Below are 20,084 nucleotides of genomic sequence, written 5' to 3' on the forward strand. Positions count from 1 at the left end.
TTCCACTTTCCATCAGAAGAGAACACAACCTACTTGCCTATCGTAGGCAACTAAAAACATGGCTCTTCCCATAATACTCTTCCCCCTCCGGAACCATAGGTTGACTGACAGCGCTGGGATGCCCTAGGGTAGCTACGCGCTTTACAAATCCGTATCCAAATCCAAATCCAAATCCAAGGCTACGGTGTGGGATGGGGTGGTGCATTGTGTAACTGGTGAGCAGTACCCTCAAACCATGGTGCAATCAACGGCATTGATGTCCACAAGGAGCAGCGGCGTCTGGGATATAAGGGTGGCAATGTAAAGCAGTGTGAAGTGCAGTTGCCCACAGGTCACAGTGCAATCAGCGGCTCAGTGGCGGCATTCGGCGGCATTGTGGTGAGACCAGGGTTGCAGTGCCAAGTGTGGTGGTGCCCTCTGCGGAACACTGCGAGCGTGATTGATTCTACCGCTGGGCAGTTGATAGGCACGGCGTCATTCCACAGAGATTTCTTCATAAAGGTACAACTTCTTTTTGTTTGAAGGGCAGACAAGATTTGTGCTTGTACAAGAAAGAATTGGTCTTCAAAAAGCCCCCCCTCTGTTTTTCATACATGTAGGAAATATTGAGAGTCCTTACCTACGATACTTAAGAGACTGCGACCATGCTTTTTGTTTACATCCCACACAACCTGGGGCAATTGTGAGTATACTGGGCGTGATTTAGATGTGTTTCGAACCTGGATCTTTGAGAATGGTTTTGTTAAGTAATGGTGGCTTGTTGGTTTATTTTGCCACAGTGTCCCTCGTCGGATTGATTTTTGAGGCTCCTCTTCAGTAGGAGGTAAGAAGTGGAAGCGTAGTGCTGGGGCAGTCTAATGATAGAGAATCAAAGGGTGGCTACAAATAGATTTTTCTGTTTTCTCCACAGCTATGAGGTCCTGATGAGAACTCCCAACCCTTGGAATTCGAAACGCGTAAACCGCTAGGTTACGCGCCATAAGATCTCAAAATATTTGCATTTTTGTTCAAAAATATAAACACAAAAAAAGTATTGTTTATGGTGTTCTGTATATGGATCATTGAATGTTTAATGTAAATAGACAATTTTTTCTATGAGTGCGAGTGCGACCGGCTGAATGTGGAATGTGTGGATTAATTGGGAATAATGAATGTTTTGGAATGTGTACAGTTTTACTTATTGTCCATTGTATATAATGTTTTTGATCGTAGAGATTTAAAAAATGTTATAAGTTGCATAAAGTAATTGACAAATGCATTTCAAGTGAATGAAATAAACAATGATTTATTCAGACTGAATTACTAGTCTTGGAACCCATGTTTGGTTTCATTCCAATGTGCTGTGACGAATGAGAGGAACTTAGGATAACAGTATTGGCAATTGTTTTGCTTATTATTAGTACACGGAGCCATCAGCGGCATTGTTGACTGAGTCTGATTGCTTTTTCTTCTGTTGCAACAGAAAACACACAGGGCCAGAAATACGACCCTTACATTTAACGACTCACAATTTGCGACTCGCAAAATGCAAAGCAATGTACAACAGTGTCACAGACACGGTTAGCTATTCCCAATGGGGTTGCAAATTGCATGCATCTTCAATATTCATTAGGCAAGCGCAATTTGCCATGTCTGGGACTGCTTTTTCAATAACATAGTCTTTTTTTTTTTTAAATACAGCCTATTATCCTTAAAGGAAAACGGGATGCATTTAAAAAAGAAAAATGAAACTTTTCAGTTTCATTTTTTTCTTAAAAAATATTTCCTCACACACTCACAAAGGGGAAGGGATTCCCTGGGGATCATTTCTCGTTTGTGAGTGGTTTACCACCTACTTGAAGAAGGTGGCAAACAGCAAGTGTTTTGCAGCCGCAAATGCGGTCGCAAAACAATAGTACATGGCAGTGAAAATGCTATTTTGCAAGTCAGTGAATCTCAAAATAGCATTTGTACATGCCATGAGCCTTTTGTGCGGTCTCAAACAGGCCGATCTCCTGTTTGCGAGCGAAAAAAAGGGTCGTACATCTGGCCCTCAGTTCCCAGTGCTATTAGCAGATGAACTTGCAGTCTTTGCTGTTCCTGAGACTTTTTAAACAAGGAGCAAGCTCTACAACAAGCCCTTGGAGAAACTCAAATACAGAGGTTGCAGAAAGTTCAGGCCAGTCCTTTCTCTTCCAGAGACAGAAGCAGCTACTGTAGGCCAACACCGCAAAGCACACAGCAAAGTGGTACTACCGAATTCTGGGCAAGTTCCTTTATCCAAAAGAGTTTGAAAGTCCAGGGGTCGGAGCCCCAATATCTATACCACGTTTTCTCTTTGTGGTACTGGTTCCAGAGCGCAGCCCAAACCAATTCTGCCCTCTCTAGCCTAGCTTCACTACAGAATGTGGAGACAGCATTGTGCAGAGAAGACACTGCCTATTCCGGCGCTAGTGAAGACTCCTCCCACAATTCTAAATGCAGACCAGGCCTATTCAGCCCAAATATGAGTCACCCAGGAAAGGCAGAATACACCTCAACCCCCTTTGTGGCTGTCTACAGTGAATGCACATCACTAGCCCCTGTCACTCCAAAACTAGACAGTCAATACACAAACCAGCTGAGGCACACAGAATGGTTAAACAAGAAAATGCCTACTTTCTAAAAGTAAACACAAGGAGATGATAAACGGAGCACTGAAACTTTTCAGACACTCACCCTCAGACACAGATCTGGGTTGACTCCATCATTGTTCTTTAGCTCACTTTGGCACCCTAGTTCCGACCCAGCTATATTCAAATCAGTCTTGACCCTGTGCCTCATAGGAACAGTCCTGCCTGAACTGCCTGGTCTGATCTATCCTGGACTGGAAACAAGTATCCTGGGACTGGTTTCAGAGTAACAACCCTCATCACCCAGGCAAGCTCGAATACAGTGGCCAAGTGAGCAAGGGACCCACGTCTTGGAATACCCTGTCAACTTAGGGTGAACAAAGCAAACACAAGGAGATGATGGACGGAGTGCTGTAACTTTTCAGACACTCACCCTCAGTCACAGATCTGGGTTGAATCCATCATCGTTCTTTAGCTCACTTCGACACCCCAGTTCAGACCCAGCTATATGCAAATCAGTCTTGACCCTGCGCCTCATGGGAACAGTCCAGCTCAAACTGCCAAGCCAGGTCTTCCCTGTACCGGAAACAAGCCTCCTGGGACCAGTTTCGGGGTAACACCCCTCATCAGCCAGGCTAGCTTGAATCCAGTGGCAAAGTGAGCAAGGGACCCATTCTCTCTTATATCATAATGATCAAGGAGATGGCACATCCTTATTTAAGTAGGAAAGATGTGTGCTATAATTCAGTAAATAATAGACCAGTGGTTTTGATGATCCATGTATCTGCTTTCTGACCACGGAAACAGGTGAGCCAGAGATAAGCGATATTGCTATACTGCTACATGGCTGAAGTCATCAGTAGGATAGGGCATATTTGCTCACCATGGAAAGATGTAACGTTAAAACGTATCTGCATGACAGCAATGACCATTTCACAGTATGTATTGTTAGATTGTTGAAGGCGAGTACCTCGAGCCTGCCTTTAATGAAACGCTAATGACCACAAATATGAATGCACGCACAAGTAAACTCTCTAACCAAGTATTTTTTATGACAAGGTTCAATGTATTTGTGACTTTTTGATTTTACTATCACAGACAAGTAAATCGTATTAGAGCCCAGCTCTGTAAAGGAATAGCATACACAAAGAGAATGATCTCAAGACTTCGAGTTGTGCAAACGATGTCAAATCATGTACAAAATAGCTTATCTGTTCTAACTGATAATGCTGCATCCATGTACATACAAGAAAATACACCTTCATATTTTTGTAAAACAAGAAATGTGAGAAGTTACATTTACCTCATGTATCCTTTGTTTTGTCAGATATCCCCTGTACCAATCTGTAAAGAAAAAAATAGATGTTTGTCTTTTTTGGTAGCAAAATTGAACCGGAATGCATTTTTAAGACCGGTGTTGTTGACATGGAGATTCTAGAATCAATATAGATCTGCAATTGTAGTGGTCACAATTAAACTTTCAATTTAATGAGGACCACAGCATGATATTATTGACAGTGTTAATGGTCACCTCCTTAAGGGTATAGGAAATCCACCCTACCTAAAAACGTATCAAAACCATATTTGTGCAGACTGTATTATGCTACTTATTACAGTTTAGTGTGGTGAAGGCACAGCCCCCTCCCTCCAGCAACAATGGCAATCTTAAAATCTGTGCCGTGCCGTTGATGGAGCAAGGATTCACACGTAAATTGACTTGCTTGTACTCAACACACTCAAATAACTCATAACGTACTAATTAACATGTTTTATCTAATTAATATTGCATTACACAGCATATCTAGCATATAGGGGAAGCTTTTCAATGTGCTTTTACTAACTATAATCCGCTTGCATTAAAATGGCTGCTGCTACGCAGGATTTCCTACTGCGCAAGCGTCTGTCATACTCACGTGACATGACGTACTATATTTGCTTGGAGGGAAACCTTCGCTTCTGCGCACTAGAATTGAGATGGCTGCTTTGTGTTACTAAGCAACAACACAAAAGCCAATACTGCAAATTCTACCTTGCACGAGGGTTTACTCTACACAAAGAACTGAACTGAGTGCGAGTGTGGACAGGTTTGTCAAGAAAAAATCTTATTTATTATTCATCAATTTTTAAACGTATTTGTTGGTTAGGGTTCACCAAACAATTGACAACAATTTATCAAAAGACAATTTATTCTTGACAAACCTGTCCACACTCACACTCAGTTCAGTTCTTTGTGTAGAGTAAACCCTCGTGCAAGGTAGAATTTGCAGTATTGGCTTTTGTGTTGTTGCTTATTGATAAGGAGGCTTGGCCTTACTGTGGAAAGCCCACACCCAGTGTTGTTTTCTCGCTCCTTCGTGTTACAGCATGCATGAAGCTTGCACTGCTGCTTTTGCTACGCTGTTTGTTTTGACTAAACACTAAACATAATAGTTAAAATAAATCAATGGGTATAGAGTAGAGGTTAGTGGTATACAGTGCATTCATTTATTCTGTGTTCTAAAACTGTTTCTTTTCTATTTTTTATGTATTACATTTCAGGCATGGGAAGTGCTATTACTCCATCTTGAAAACCCACACTGCGCAAGTCAAAACTCCAGAAGGAGCTTAAATCATTCGACATTAAATCAAAGCCAAGCTATCATCACACTAGAAGATGCGCCTGGAAACCTGACTTGATGACCCCAAGTGGAAGACAAACTGTTAACATTGTATTAAATTGTTGGGTGGAATAAAGACGCTTGGGAAAATAAATTGATGGTCGGGAACGTTAAATTAAATATTCAGAAAAATAGTTTTAATTTGGTATGGTGTGAGGACCTCTCCACATCCTTTTGTCCAATCAAAATTGGGGATCCTTACACTTGCATCATTGGGGGGTGGTACTGGAAAATAGTATAACTAGAGTAGGCTTAGCTAGTTAATTTGTCTGACTTGTCCGAATAGCTGACCTGTCACAGACCCAATGCACTCAATAGGTGATCGAGAGCAGAGGGGCTGGCGGAGCACTCTGTCAGAAGAATCAATAACCCAATCGGGGTTACTGGGAAGGGAGATTCGAAGACCCAATCGGGGTTTGGCTGTTGGCTGTAGAGAAGGTGCAACGCAGGCGTAGCACATTAGCTGTGGGTGCCGGTCTTAGCCTGAGGTGGTCCTGTCCTGATCGAATTTTGTCCGTACCTGTCCTGATTCTGCTTTGCATCTATTCTTTCCTGGTGGCACCTGCACTTTGGGGTTCTGTCCTTTGACCCAGCCCATGGCCAGGGGTGGTCTTCACACCATTCTAGGTAATTATAATAAATGTGGGTTCGTCATTGTACTATTTTTCCTTTTTCCATCCTCCCTATGTTTCAATGCTCAATGAAAGTTTCTCATTCTATCTTACCTTAATCATATTTTTGTTGATTGATCAAGTTTCAGTTAATGTAGTATGGACACTGACATTTAATAATTTACATTAGATAAAGAATTTAAACGTTACCCGAGTTTGTGGTTATTATATGAGTGCAAATGTTTATTTACTGCCTGTTATGCTAACACCCTTGATCCCTTAGGACTTTAGGTACCGGTGACTTGCATTGGTCAGTCAAATGGTATAGGTCCTAAATGGTTAAACGAAATTGATTAAGCATAGGTTTACCTGTTCAAAGTATGTATGTTGATTTATGGGCCCAGGTGAGTATGGTAAAATCTCGGGCAGGTGAGCCCGCGCTCTATCAGTTTATTTTGGTAGCAGAGGTAAGGTTAGGGTTCAGTTAAGATCGGTAATTAGTTATAGTTAGTTAGTTTATTGAAATATTTTTGCGTATTTGAAATCACATTGATTATTGATTGTATTGATTCTATGTATTAAGCGCTCTATCGCTGTGACACTTATTCATGTGTGTTTGCTTTTACAAAAGTATTTAACCAAAATCAGGATGCAAGGGGTTAAATTTGAATGGCAAAGTAAAATGATATACAAGCACAAAAAGACCAGACTTGCTCTGAACAATTAACTGTATTTTTGGGGAGTTTTTAAAAGCCTTAAAACGTCCTCACAGGATAGGCTCACTGCCACGAACCTGTTAGTCCGATTGCTCAATTTTAAAAAAGGAGCGTCAATACACCACATTCCATACAAACATCAAAATGAAATTTTTTAACCACACAAGATTTGTGACCAAAAAAATGTGAGAAAGGTCAGAAAGTACCTTACAGTAGTATCACCAAGTGGGGGCTAGCTGGTTGGTACTCACTAGCTTGCCCACATTATCATCATCAGTAACTTTCTTGACCAAAAAGAAAAAGAGTATGTTTTCAAATTTCTTGGAGGTGTGAAATGAAAAGAAAAGACAACAGTGAAAGCGTGAATAGATGCACTGTCAGTGCTTGTGTCACTGAGTGCCTGCTAGTACCCGTGAAAAAAGAAATGCAGTTCTCAAAGTTTAAAATGAGGTACGACTCACTTGCAAAAAGTAATTTTATTAGGTGCCGTGAGCGTCCTCATATTAAAAAATTTGCATATGCTGGGCCATTTTCAGGAGCGAATGGCCAACATGTTTAGTTGCCAACCTATTTAGGCAACTTCATCAGGGCTGATGGGGAAACCAGTCTTCACCTCACTTGTGAATCATACCGGACCTGAGGGTGTATGATGACATTAAAAAGAAGAATGTGCCAAATGTAAACAAAACCTAACTTCAAAATGCACTCAAGGATTCTCTCAAACCCACTCTTTAAAGTTAGCGTTATTACCAAGTGGTTGCTGTCATCCCTTGGAACATGTCGACCATATATCATATGTTCTCGTGCCTTGAAGCAGAACTTATTCACAGAGACCCCTGCATCCGCAGAACCCGAACAGGTGGAAGAGCCTTCTCCTAAGTCGCAGCCAAGGCCTGGAACGAACTTCCAGTCAACATCAGATGCTACCCCACCCTGCACACCTTCAGGAAGAACCTCAAGAACTGGCTCTTCAACTGAACTGGAGCTGCACCCGTCCACCCCCACCCCCCAGTGCCATGAAACCCTCATGGGTGAGTAGCGCACTTTATAAACCCCCTGATTGATTCATTCATACGTTTGGAAGTAAGTTCGATTTCTGTCCCATTTTCCAGTACACCAACTCAGGTTTATTCTTTATTGTTTTTTGTTTTATTGAATTACTGTGATTGAGTTTGAAATTGTATTGTCATTAATTATGTGTGTATTGTGAGGTTTAAAATTGACAATGGGTGCAATTTTGGCAAAATAAAGAAATACACAGTTGGACAGGCAATTCTCACCTGCAGTTGGAAGAGCGGCAAATAAGATGCTCTTACATCATGGTTTACATACCGTGGCTCAGACAAAGGCACAAAACTAATGCAAATGATAAAAAGTTGCAATTATGTAGAAAAGTGATTATTTTAAGTGTGTCTTGTTTGAAATTAAAACACAACACAGACCTGCTCAGTTTGGAGCACAGAATGAATGAGATTACGTAGCTAATGAGCAAAAAAATGTTGAAATGTGGTATTTGTAATGCTGTTAATAATTTGATGGATGCAAGATTGCATTATCACACAAAGGCGTGGAGTGAGGAAGTGTTAGAAACTGTAGATACATTTACTGTAATTGCAATTGAAAACAAATCAGAAGAGACTAAAAGTAAATATGAGAGTGAAGTCCAAGTAGTAGACATTTTTTTTAAAAAGGTGAATGCAAATGTGCCTGTAAAAATGGGATCAGATATACATTAGAAAGAATTAGTGAAACAAGTCTAGTAAATCGGTTATGTGATCTTTTATACAAGTTAAATTGTGTAAATAATTGCACATCGGATCGTGGTTCCAACTGAACAAAGGATGATGCTGTATATTTTAAAATGAAATCTCAAGAAACAAAAATAGGTATGTTGCCAGTTCTCACAGATGAGGATTTCACTTCCGATTTAAGATACACAGTGAAAAGAGATGTTTTGGATTTTATAGGAAAGAGATTTGGCTTATTAAAAGTGCACATCCAGTCCAAGTTACAATGAAAGCAGAAGCAGAGTTTCCACGCATTTCCAAGTATAAACTTTCTTGTGAAATTGAAGCAGGGATTGCATCTGTTATCGAAAAGATAGTGGAACAAGCCATTTTAAAGAGGTTTTGGAGAGTCTATGTAACACACATATAATTGGCTTGCATAAACAGAATGGGAAATGGAGGGTAGCTCAACATTTAGGAAAGATGAATGAGATAGTAGCTCCATGTTGTCCTGTGGGACCCAATCTAGCAGTACTTCTGTTTCATATTCTAGTAGATGCAGAATGGTTCACAGTGATTAATTTGTGCTTGGCATTTTTCTCCATTACTCTTCATGAGGATAACCAGTAGCTTTTTTCATTTAAATTTCAAAATAGAAGTCTGATTTGGGTTAGAATCCCTCTGGGGTATACGGAAATTCCCTCAATTTTCTCTCAAGTATTGAAAAAAGAATTCTATTCTTTGAAATTGCCTTGTGATTCAGTGTTAGTGAAATACACTGATGAATTACTGATTGCAGCAAAAACATAAGAGATCTGTAAGTTGGACACTATTGCACTGTTGAATCAGTTGGCAACAATAGGCACAAAGTTTCCTCTGCAAAGATGCAATATTGTTTATTCATTTATTTATTTGCGGGTTTGTAGAGCGCTTGAATCGACTCCGAGTGGAGTATCTCTGCTCTTAGGAGCCAAGGACAGAAAGAGAACAGAGTATCAGCGGTGGGACCTAGATCTGATTACTAAACAGCAGGGTTTTGAGTTGTCTTCTGAATTTTAAATGCTCTGATCATTGTCTGAGGGACAGAGGTAGTTTGTTCCATAGTGAGTGTCCCGTGATGGATAGAGCTTTACCGCCATGCCTGGCCTTTCTTGCACGGGGTACCACCAAGAGAAGTTGGTCGCTGGATCTGAGAGAGCGGGTCGGAGTGTATGGGGTAAATTTCTTTTCCAGGTATGCGGGACCATGCCCTTTGAGACTTTTGTGTATTAGACAGCATACTTTTTAACTTCGTTCTCTGCTGAATTGAAAGCCAATGCAGTTGGTCCAGAAGAGGTTGAGATGCTGTTCTAGGGGAGACATTTAGGACTAACCGGGCAGCCGTATTTTGGATAACTTGTAGTTTAGCCAACACACCCTTGTTTGCGGAAAGTAGTAGGCCATTGCAATAGTCGATGCGACTTAACACAAGTGCCTGTACCAGGGATTTCCTGAAAGAGTCTGGGAGCAGGGGAAAAACTTTGCATAACAGGCTAATGGTGTGAAAGCAGGAGCTTATGACAAAGTTACTGTGTTGTTTCAGTGATAATTCTTGGTCTAGCTTTATCCCTAGATTTTTAACGACCTGTTTGGGTTCTGGAGCTGTTCCCAGGTCTTGTGGCCACCAATCTGGGGACCATAATATTTTGGCCTCACCGAATAACATGACTTCTGTTTTATTAACATTGCACTGGAGACAGTTAAAGGACATCCATTGTGCTACAGCCTTCATGCCTAATGAAAAGGAGCTGATTACTTCAGTGGAGAGAGTTTTGAAAGGGAAGAGGAGCTGTGTATCATCCGCGTATGACACTGGGATGAACCCATACGTGCGCATCACTCTTGCCAGGGGTGCCACATAGATGTTAAAAAGGGTTGGGCTCAGACAGGAGCCCTGTGGCACCCCTTTCAAAATCTCCACCTCCTCTGAGTGGTAGGCACCCATGGTGACACTCTCGGTGCGATTAGTTACGAAGCTCCTTAGCCAGGCTAGGGCTTTGTTCTTTATTCCAATGTTAGCCAACTGGTCAATTAAGATGGCATGTGACACTGTGTCGAACGCTGCCGACAGATCTAATAGTACCAGAAATAACGGCATAGCCTCTGTCCTGGTACATGTGGAGATCGTCCGTGACTGATAGAAGGGTGGACTCAGTACTATGCTTTGGCCTGAACCCAGATTGAGAATAGTCCAGGCCACCAGCAAGTTCAATGTATTTGGACAAATGACGGTTAGCATGTTTTTCAATCAATTTCCCTAAGAACGGCAGTAGTGAAATGGGCCTAAGATTAGTTAATTCGGTCCAAGGTATGGCAGTGTTTTTCCTAATTGGTCTTACCAGGGCTCGTTTCCATTCCTTGGGGTCGTCACCTGACGTTAGTGAAAGATTCACGAGTCTCTGAATTATAGGGCATAATTCTTCAGTCAGAATGGGCATTATTCTAGCTGGGATTGTATTGTCTGGGCTTCCACTCTTAATCTGTGTGGATAGCGATGATACCTCCTCTGCAGTGATGAGGGAGAAACAATCTAGGGTATGCGTAATCTGATTTGGTTCATCCTTAGTTAGAGGGAGTAATGGGATCGTACTATATGCCCTGTTGGAATTGGTTATTTTCTCGTAAATTGTGTCGATTTTCCTGGTAAAGAATTGAGAGATATCATCACATAACTGTTGTGATGACGACTCAGAGCTTTCACATGCCACTGGTTTTACAAATGTTTGTAGGATTTGGTACAGAACCCTAGGGGAATTTCCTCCAGCTGTAATTTGGGACGTAATGTGCGTTTTGCGTGCTGTACGGATGGCTTTATGATAAATGGACAGAGAGTTCCAATAGCGATTCTTGTCACCCGCCTGGTGGGACGATCTCCATCTTTTTTCCAATTTTCTAGCAGCTTGTTTTAGTGTTCTCAGCTGTTCTGAGAACCATACTTCTTGTTTCTGAGCTGGTCGGGATTTAAACAATTTCTGAGGGGCTATGTCATCTATGGCTGCCCTCGTTGCCCTTTCAAATTTCTTTAGGGTAGTATCAATATTCTCTGAGGAAGAGATGAAGGGTTCAACAAACCTCTCTTTAAATAAGACTTTGTTGATTTTGTGCCACTGTCTTCGTTTATTGGGCAGAGAGATCTGGCCTAAGGGGGTAGGTTTAAAATGAGAGGTGTAGAATTCAATAATAAAGTAATCTGTCCACTTAACTTGTGTTGGGGGCAGGCAAAGGACCGAAGGGGAATTGGATAGGACCAGATCCAGGGTATGACCTGCTTGTTAAAAAAGAAGTTATTTAGTTGGGACATCAAATTCAGAAAGGAATAAGGAAGGTATCAAAACAGTGTATTTCTGCATTTCTGAGAATAAACACACCAAAAACACACCAAGAAGTGGGGATGTTTTTAGGAATGGTTGGTTATTCTCACCAGTGGGTTCCAAATGATTCCTTAATTGCAAAGCCTCTACAGAGATTGACACACATGGACATCTCTGACCTGGTACCTTTGGGATAAAGCATGTATTTACACTTGCTTGGAGCTCAAACACGTTTTATGTACAACACTCACTTTAGGAATGCCTGATAATGAGAAAGATTTTAACTTATTTTGATATAAAAATGAAGGGTGCTCACTTTCTGTTCTCAATCAACAATATGGGAAGGCAAAGAGACCAATTGCAATTTTGCTGCTTGATTAGATCCAATTGCACCTGATTTGCCTGGATGTTTGAAACATATTTCAGTGGTTGGCATTGCTACATTGCAGGGGGAAACAATAATGAGCTACACACTTATTTTGTTAGTACGTAATTCAACACTATTAACAACATTCAAAATATAGATTTGAACAAATAGCTGATTGACTAATTATGAACAAATTGTCCTGGCTTCTGAAAATATTTCACAGATGTGATGTCCTTAACTCACCTACACTTTTACCATTGCCAAAAATGAAAATGATGATGAAATTAATTGGATTTGAGCATGACTGTATTAATGTAACAGAATTGTGCACCGAGCTAAGACCAGATATTCAAGATGTACCACTTGAGTTGGATGATTGAATTTTATTTGTAGATAGCGCATATTTGAGAGACATTCATTGAAAGCTACGGGCAGCATTGGTAGTTTGTATATTAACTTACCATTGTGAAGGCAAAATACTTGTATAATGTAACTTCAGCACATGTAGATAAATTAATTGCCATTACTAGAGTTTGCTGCATAGCCAATACATTGAGTGTTACCATTTATACTGATAGTCAGTGCTGTTTTGGAGTGGTCACAGCGGGGTTTAATGATCTCTGTTGACATCACAATTGACCCATGAACTCTTGGTTTGTTTTGTGCATTTATTAAAATTACCCATAGAAAACAGCAGTTGTCAAGTGTTGTGCACACGTAACCAACATTGCCAGATCATGCACATGAAAATTCAGCAATAGCAATTGAAAATGTAAATAATTTTCTCTTAATGTCAACTCAAATAAATGAGATGAGAGAAATGCAGAATGAAAGCCAAAGGAGGAAAAACACAGGTGCAAAAAATGCAGGATACAAGCACCATGAAAATGATATATGGAGATGGACGCATGGAAGGTTTGTCTTGCAATATTCATTGCTACTGTAAATGACAAGGATGATGCATGGATCTATGCATGTGGGGCATGATAGATTTTGGACATCTTTAAAAGGCATTGGTTCAATCGTCATTTTTGAAATATAGTTGATAATTTGTATCAAAGGTGTATAGTGTGTCAACAGAAAAATATGGCTAAAAGAACCAGCGTTAAGATGAGCCATGTAGGGAATACAGCAGGTCCTTTCACAAGACTACACGTAGAATTCGTAGCAATGCCACTCTTCCATAGTCTGATGTATATTTTAGTGATTTTTTAGCTTATTTTCACAGTGGATTGAGGCAAATAAAATAAGGAGACGCGCTGCATAAACAGTTGTCAAATTATAATTGAGGGAGCTGATACCAACATCTGGGATGACAACTTGTTGTAAATATATATATACTCAGCCAACTGGGATTAAACTTGGTGCACGGTTCACGACCACGCAGTGCCACAAAGGGTGAGATGCCTGTGACACTATTGGGAGAGGTGTGGTAAGCCCACAGACACATCCTAATAGATTCTTCTACATCATGCCCATTGGTTGCAGCTAATTGGATGTGTTCCTTGATGATTCTGTTTGCTCGCTCCACCAGCCCATTGGCCTTAGGGCAGTATAAAGCGGTGGTTTCATGTTTAATGTCCAAACCCTTGAGGAATGTACGCATCTCATCTGAGCAAAACTGTACCCCATTATCAGTGACCAGAGTCACTGGAGTACCTTCCTCCACAAATACTCCATTTAAGAACTCTATCCCATCCTCGTCGCCAGTGTTGTAAATATTGAAATATCCAGAGACCAAGATAGGAGTAACAGGTCTGTTTATTAATCATCCACTCTCCTCACTGGAGAGCTTCTCAACATTCCATGGCAAGCTCCAGGGCCGGCCATACCAACAGGGTCAACAGGGAAGGGGTGGTGGCACATTCCATTAAGGAGAATAAATTACAACACAACTTCTTGGCGACAGACAAAGACACAAATTTTGAGAAAGAAAACATGAAGATTGTGTGCACTGCTTTAACTATTGAACAAAGGTTTCCCAGTAGCTATCATTTAGAAACTACAGGAAGGTGTGAGTGCCTGAATGGCATTATAAAAAGCAAACTAGCCAGGATTTGTGCCCCAACATGCGTAAAATGTCCAAATGTTCATCTTTTGGAACTACACAGCATGTGAAGCTATCCACGTTGGAAGGCTGGTTCAAGTGCATGTGAAATATTCAAGGGTAGAGCCATGATAATTATTGGCATATCTTCAGCTGCTCTTATAATTATTGGCATTTCATCAGCTGTTCTTATAAATATTACTGACGATTTGGTATTGGTTTAGTGCAAAGGCTTGGCTGATGCAGTACACTCTCTCTTTCTCATCAAGTCAAGCGAGCTACATCTTCTGCAAGGACTGAGACCTGTCATTACCTTGAATCTACTGAGTGGGTTTTGGTGAAGAAGCATGGGCAATAGTGCTCCCTTGGGGCTCACTGGAGTGGACCACAGCAAATGATACCTGCGATAAACACAGCTATGTGGAGTTTTGCAATATTGAATTTGCATGTCTAACACTAATAGAGTGTGTGCTGCAGATGAAGAATTGTTAAACAAACAACAGTTGACACCCAACACCAAACTCAAGTTCGTTGCATGAACCTAGAAGAAATGGGGGAAAGAGTTCAAGAAAAAGAAGACAACAAAAGAACTCTGAAAATCCAAAGAGTCAATCAAAATGCACCACTTGCAAATTGTGCAAACCAAGAAGCAAATAAAACTCAAGCAGATCAAACAAATGAAACTGAAGATGGAGCTTGGTTCAAGCTACATGACTTGTGAGTGAAAGAAAGTTTTAACAAACAGACTGAGCAAAACTTTGGTGAATTATCATCTGAGAAGTCAACGACAGATGTTGCATGAAGTAGATTGTAACATTTGCATAGGCCTTGTGTGAAATAGTGTTTACTTTTAAGTGTTGTTCTTGTTCTGCTATCTCCAGAGAGATATTCTAGAATCCTTCTGGGAAGCAGTTTCCTAGAGGACTTGTTTGTGTGCAGTCTTATTTGTACTGTGCTGCTAATATTAAATAAGATTTTTTATAAAATCTAGTGTTACATCTTAACAGATGGTGATGCCTTATGAAGATGTCTCTGCTACACTTGATGCAGCACAAGAGTGATACTGTCTTCATTGGACCCAAGAAAATTTTTAACAATTTTAACAAATCAGCATTCATTTCAGAAGGAACTGAGTTTTGGATTCGTTTTTCCTGGGCAAATTTATATTGAGGTATCCAGTTTAATCCTCTTTCAAAGTTTCTACAAAGTAAAGGAGAACCACCTATCCCATGGGTGAGGTTGAAGGAGGATGTCAAAACCTATCACAAAGCTATAGATGGAGAAAGGATGGCTGCAGAAAGACAGAAAGAAGAACATTCTGATAAACTGTTTTGGGTCAGAGGGACAGGTGGTCTTCAAAATAGTGCCACAAATGGAGGGCCATGGTGACAGGAATATTTGTGAAGAAGCTATGGAGAATTGTTGTAAGACCATTGCCAGTGTCGCGCTTAATAGGTTTAAATTCCACACTTGTGCCCAAGACGAGGGTGAAACTTTTGATGAGTTCCTCACAGACTTACAAGCACTAGCCACAAACTGTAATTTTGGGTCCATTACTAATTAAATTATTAGAGACCAAATTATTGTACATGTTAAGAGCAAAATGGTTCAGGAGCAGGTGTGAGTGATGGGTGATCCCAATTTACAGGATGGTATCAGTACTTTCAAAGCCTTAGAACAGTAGGAGAGATGGATGAAGTCATTAACAAGGAGAATAAGAGTTCTGCTGAGGATGTGTGCGGGGTGAGTGCTGGTAATTTGTGTGGGCTATGGTCAGTCATACAAGAGGAATTACAAGAATATTCATTGTGTTCGGTGCGGGAGCACTTACCATGTTGTGTCTTTATCACAGTGCCCAGCAGTGGGTAAGGGGTGTACTAAATGTGGGCACATTGGATATTGTGAACGAGTGTATAGGGATTTCAAGAAAACTGAATAATAGTACCACTGTCAAAGGAAATGTGTCATGCATGAGTGGTAGGTTTAATGACAATGGGAAGGTAGAGGCAACATGGGCTCAGTGCTATCTGTATAGGATTTTTGAGGATGTTGGGTGAAGGAGGGAGTTGTTCACATATTGAATGTAGATCTGGAATTGATGGCAGATTCTGGTTCGCCATGGACTATTATTACAAGAGAATATTGTGTGCGACAGTTTTGAGGCAAAGGGTGTTTGGATGCCCTGAAGAAGTCAGACCTTATTGTGGAAAGCTTTGATGGTTTCAGATAGACATTGAGGGGTACGAAGAAGTGGAAATTGAATTCAAGGGAAGGGTGGCCCAGATAAAGCTATATGTGGCTGCTAAGGGTGCCAACATGTTGGGTTGAAGAGATCAGTGGAGATTGAAAATTATGCTCAACCAGAGTAGTAAGAAACCTGTATTGGTAGTTTCTAGCAGCAAGAGTAAAGACTGGGTGATTCAGCAGTTATCCAGAGTATTTGCTGAGAAATTGGGGAAATTGAATGGATTTAGTCATAAAATCAAGTTGAAGGAGCGTGCCATCCCAGTGAAACAGAAGCTCCATTGTGTGGTAGTGTATGTGAGAGAGAAGTTGAAAGATATATTAGAGGGTCTGGTTAGGGAATAATTAAAGCGGAGTCATCAGAGTGGCTTTCCCCCCTTTTGTTGGCTCGCAAGGCTGAAAAAAGTCTGAGATTATGTGTGGACTTGAGAGCCCACAATGCCAATTTAGTGGTGGGTTGTTATCAACTGCCAAACATTAACGAAGTGGTGTGTATGTAGGGGGAGCCAGAGTGTTCTCTACATTGGATCAAAGTTTGCACACTAACTGTGGATGTCAGTTTGTATGCTATTGGAGGTGTGTTGGGTCAAAAGTGTGGAAAGGATGAATAGTGAAGCAGAGAGGAGGTATGCTGTAATTGAGGAGGCACTTTTGGCATGAGTGTAGGCCATTGAACATGTCTTCAGCTATGTGTGGGGAAGTAAGTTCATCCTGAGGACTGACCATAAGCCGCTGTTGGGGATTTTGTCACCTGGTGGTGGATGGAATACCACTGTGCGCATAGCTAGACTCACGTCTAGGTTACAGGAATACAAATTAGTGTTGAGTACATGCCAGGACAATATAATGTCATGGCAGATTGTTTGTCCAGAATGGCATGCCTGCATGATAGAAGTGCTGAGGAGCACAATGAAATTGAGATGGTGACGATGGTTAAAGATTTTGTTAATGCAGAATTCATGGGTATGTCAGAGGAAGTTTGGAAGACAGAGATAGATTCAGTGGCCAGAGGTCAAGTTTGTTACACATGCCAACTCTCTGGTAGTAATTGAATTCTTTAGAGAGGCGTTTGCTCGAAAAGGGTGCCCAGAGGTAGTGGTGACTGATAACAGGGCACAACTTAAGTCACAGGAGACGGAGGAGCTTTTGATCAATTGGGGCATCAAGCATTTAACCACAGCATAATATGAGCCACAGGAGAATGGTTCGGTTGAGCGCTTCAAACCGGTCCTTAAGGATGGAAATGAAGTAGCACACAGGTCTGGAAACAGATAGAAGATTCTTCTAAGAGTGAGATTACGGATGTATAGTATTACTCCCATTTCTGTTACGGAAGTGAGTCCTCTCCATTTGTTGAAAGGAAGAGATCCTGTATCGAAGATCAATCCCTGGTGGCTAACAAAGAAAGTGACAATAGTGAACAGAATGGATCTTGGGAAAGTAGCTGAAAGGGTGAAGCAGAAACAGGAGAAGATGAAAATGAGGTATGATGACAATTGGAAAGTGAGAGAGCATGCTTTTGTAGTGGAGATTGGGTGAGGTTACTCAAAACAGGGTTTACTGTGAATGATGGTGATGGGGCAAGGTTTCAGAGAAACGAGACTAGCTCGGAGAAAATCGCTCGTTTAACTCACTAACAAGTTATTAATAAAGTTTTGCGAAACGAATACACATTCACACAAACATATTTGGGTTAGCGAAGCTTGCATATGGATGTACTAACGCGGATAACATTGAAGAAGGGCCAATACCGCTTGGAACGGGAAAATCTGTTTTGCGCATGCGTCAACTACATCTATGTAGTATGACGAGATAGCGCTTGGAGGGGAATTCTGGTGCATGAGCAGAAGCTATTAACATGGGGCTTGAAGACTCGCATGCACGGCATCTGCTTACTTGAAATTAGAGCAAGCTATTTTACTAACGTAAATAAATTGGGATAGAGTAGAGGTGGGTGGTATACAGTGTAAACACTTATTTTATGAAATTAACATCTGTCTTTTGACTTTTATCATTAGTGCGTATTTGGGATTTTCTCGCATAACTGAATGAGCTGAATGACGCGAAGTCCGAGCATGCTCACTGAGTGAAGCCATGAAAGTCAATGACACAGCAGTTGAAAGGAAGCTTAGATTGAATGCTACATCCTGGGAACGGATGGTGCAGAGTTCAACAGTGAAATGTTCTATTCATTTTAGTGTTATTAATGTTGCAATATTAAAACATGTAGTGTATGAGAATAAAAAATAAGGGGTTGGGATTACGAACAATGGTTTAACTGAATTAAGTGACATGTAAGCATGGTGTGATGAAGAACCCTCCTTTGCCGGACCAATCAGATTTCGTATTTTATGATATTGAAACATTAATGGGTGGAACATTCAGAACGAGAGGTATAATTAAGATTTTTTTTAGTTAGTTAGGGAGAACAGAGACTGCTGAGAGCGGAGATCAGAGAGGACAGAGCTGAGGAGAGTTGCTGCTGGAGACTTGCTGAATGCTGGGAGAGATGCTGATGCTATGAGATGCTGATGAAGAACTGATCACAGAACCTGAAACAGAAATTTCTATCCTAACTTAATTGGGTTAGATTTGAAGATCGCGGGGTGTGGCACAACCGTCTGTATCTTATAGAGGGTAACTATCCTGTCCTGCTTCATATCCTGAAGTATTTGTCTCCTGAATCTATCTCAGGGGACCCCCACCAGCCGTTTGGCCAGGAGGTTGGTCTTCCACGCCATTCTTGGTAAATATAATTTTCTGTTATTTGCTAATGTTTTGACCTTTTCTCTCTGTCCTCTCCTTTTCCGACATCAGTTATTGCATGAGTCAGGGATAAATGTATTGTGTTTATTAATTGAAATAAATGTTCTATCCTATGAATGATGGTGACTGCACTGTATTGAGACTGTTCACATGCATCTAAAATGTAGATAAAGATTTGAAAACTTCTTGAGTCTGTGCTGATTTACTTAAAGTATAGAAAAGTTAGTTAATTATCGCCATCAACTAGATCCAACTAATGGCCCATCGACCAGAGGAAAGAACTTGTTGATCTGCAAAGGGTTAGTTGAAATTGAACAGAGGTATTGAATAAACTAATCCTAAACAGTTTTGTGAAAGTTTGATAAAACTTAAACCAACACCAGCGGTTTTAACCTCTTGTGAGTTTTATGGGCCCAGGTGAGTATATGGTAGTGAAATATCTGTTGTTGGTGGACCGCTGGATCATTTTTCTGGTAGCAGAGGGTGGTTATTATTGACTAGTTTGGTGATAAGTATTGATTATTAATTATCTATCCATGTTTAACAAAAGAGTTAGCGTTTTGTTTTATGTTGTCTAGAAGCACATGGGTAGTGTATACTAGGGCATCCCGGGAATGGAATTTGAATAGCGGGTGGTGACAGAAGTAACACTGCAGAAGGTTACTCGTCTGTTGTCCTAATACTGACAAGCTACGGAGGGCTGGCAGTATTACATTAGGGACTACATTGTGTAAAAGCAGAGTGTGAATGATAGCGAAGAGTGTTATCAGAGGGACCTAAGCCTTATGTTCTAAAAGGGTTATTGCTGAAGTAGAAACGGGTACTCCCCGAACTAGAATGAAGAGAAAACAGTGGTGTTACTCGCAGTTAAAAGAAGTACTTATTTACTTCGGAATAAGTTGAATCTATTCTTTATTTCGTGGAGCAGACAGAGTAGCACAGTTTTTATGTTGTTACTAATGAATTTTATTAAGAAAAGTTAAAGAAATACATTTTCATATTACCTTG

At 40.7% G+C, this 20,084-nt stretch overlaps 1 protein-coding gene across 2 annotated transcripts in view; it reads right to left on the reverse strand.

Moving 5' to 3' along the window:
• DOCK2 (dedicator of cytokinesis 2) overlaps positions 1-20,084 on the reverse strand; it is a 2,042,522-nt gene that overhangs the window by 1,805,240 nt on the left and 217,198 nt on the right. For both annotated transcript variants that reach the window (XM_078653374.1, XM_078653373.1), the window contains exon 3: positions 3,895-3,935. In XM_078653374.1, coding sequence (XP_078509500.1) covers positions 3,895-3,935 — 41 coding nt within the window. The remainder of the gene's footprint in view (positions 1-3,894; positions 3,936-20,084) is intronic.

This window comes from Lissotriton helveticus, chromosome 7, assembly GCF_964261635.1.
Source record: "Lissotriton helveticus chromosome 7, aLisHel1.1, whole genome shotgun sequence".
NCBI lineage: Eukaryota > Metazoa > Chordata > Amphibia > Caudata > Salamandridae > Lissotriton > Lissotriton helveticus.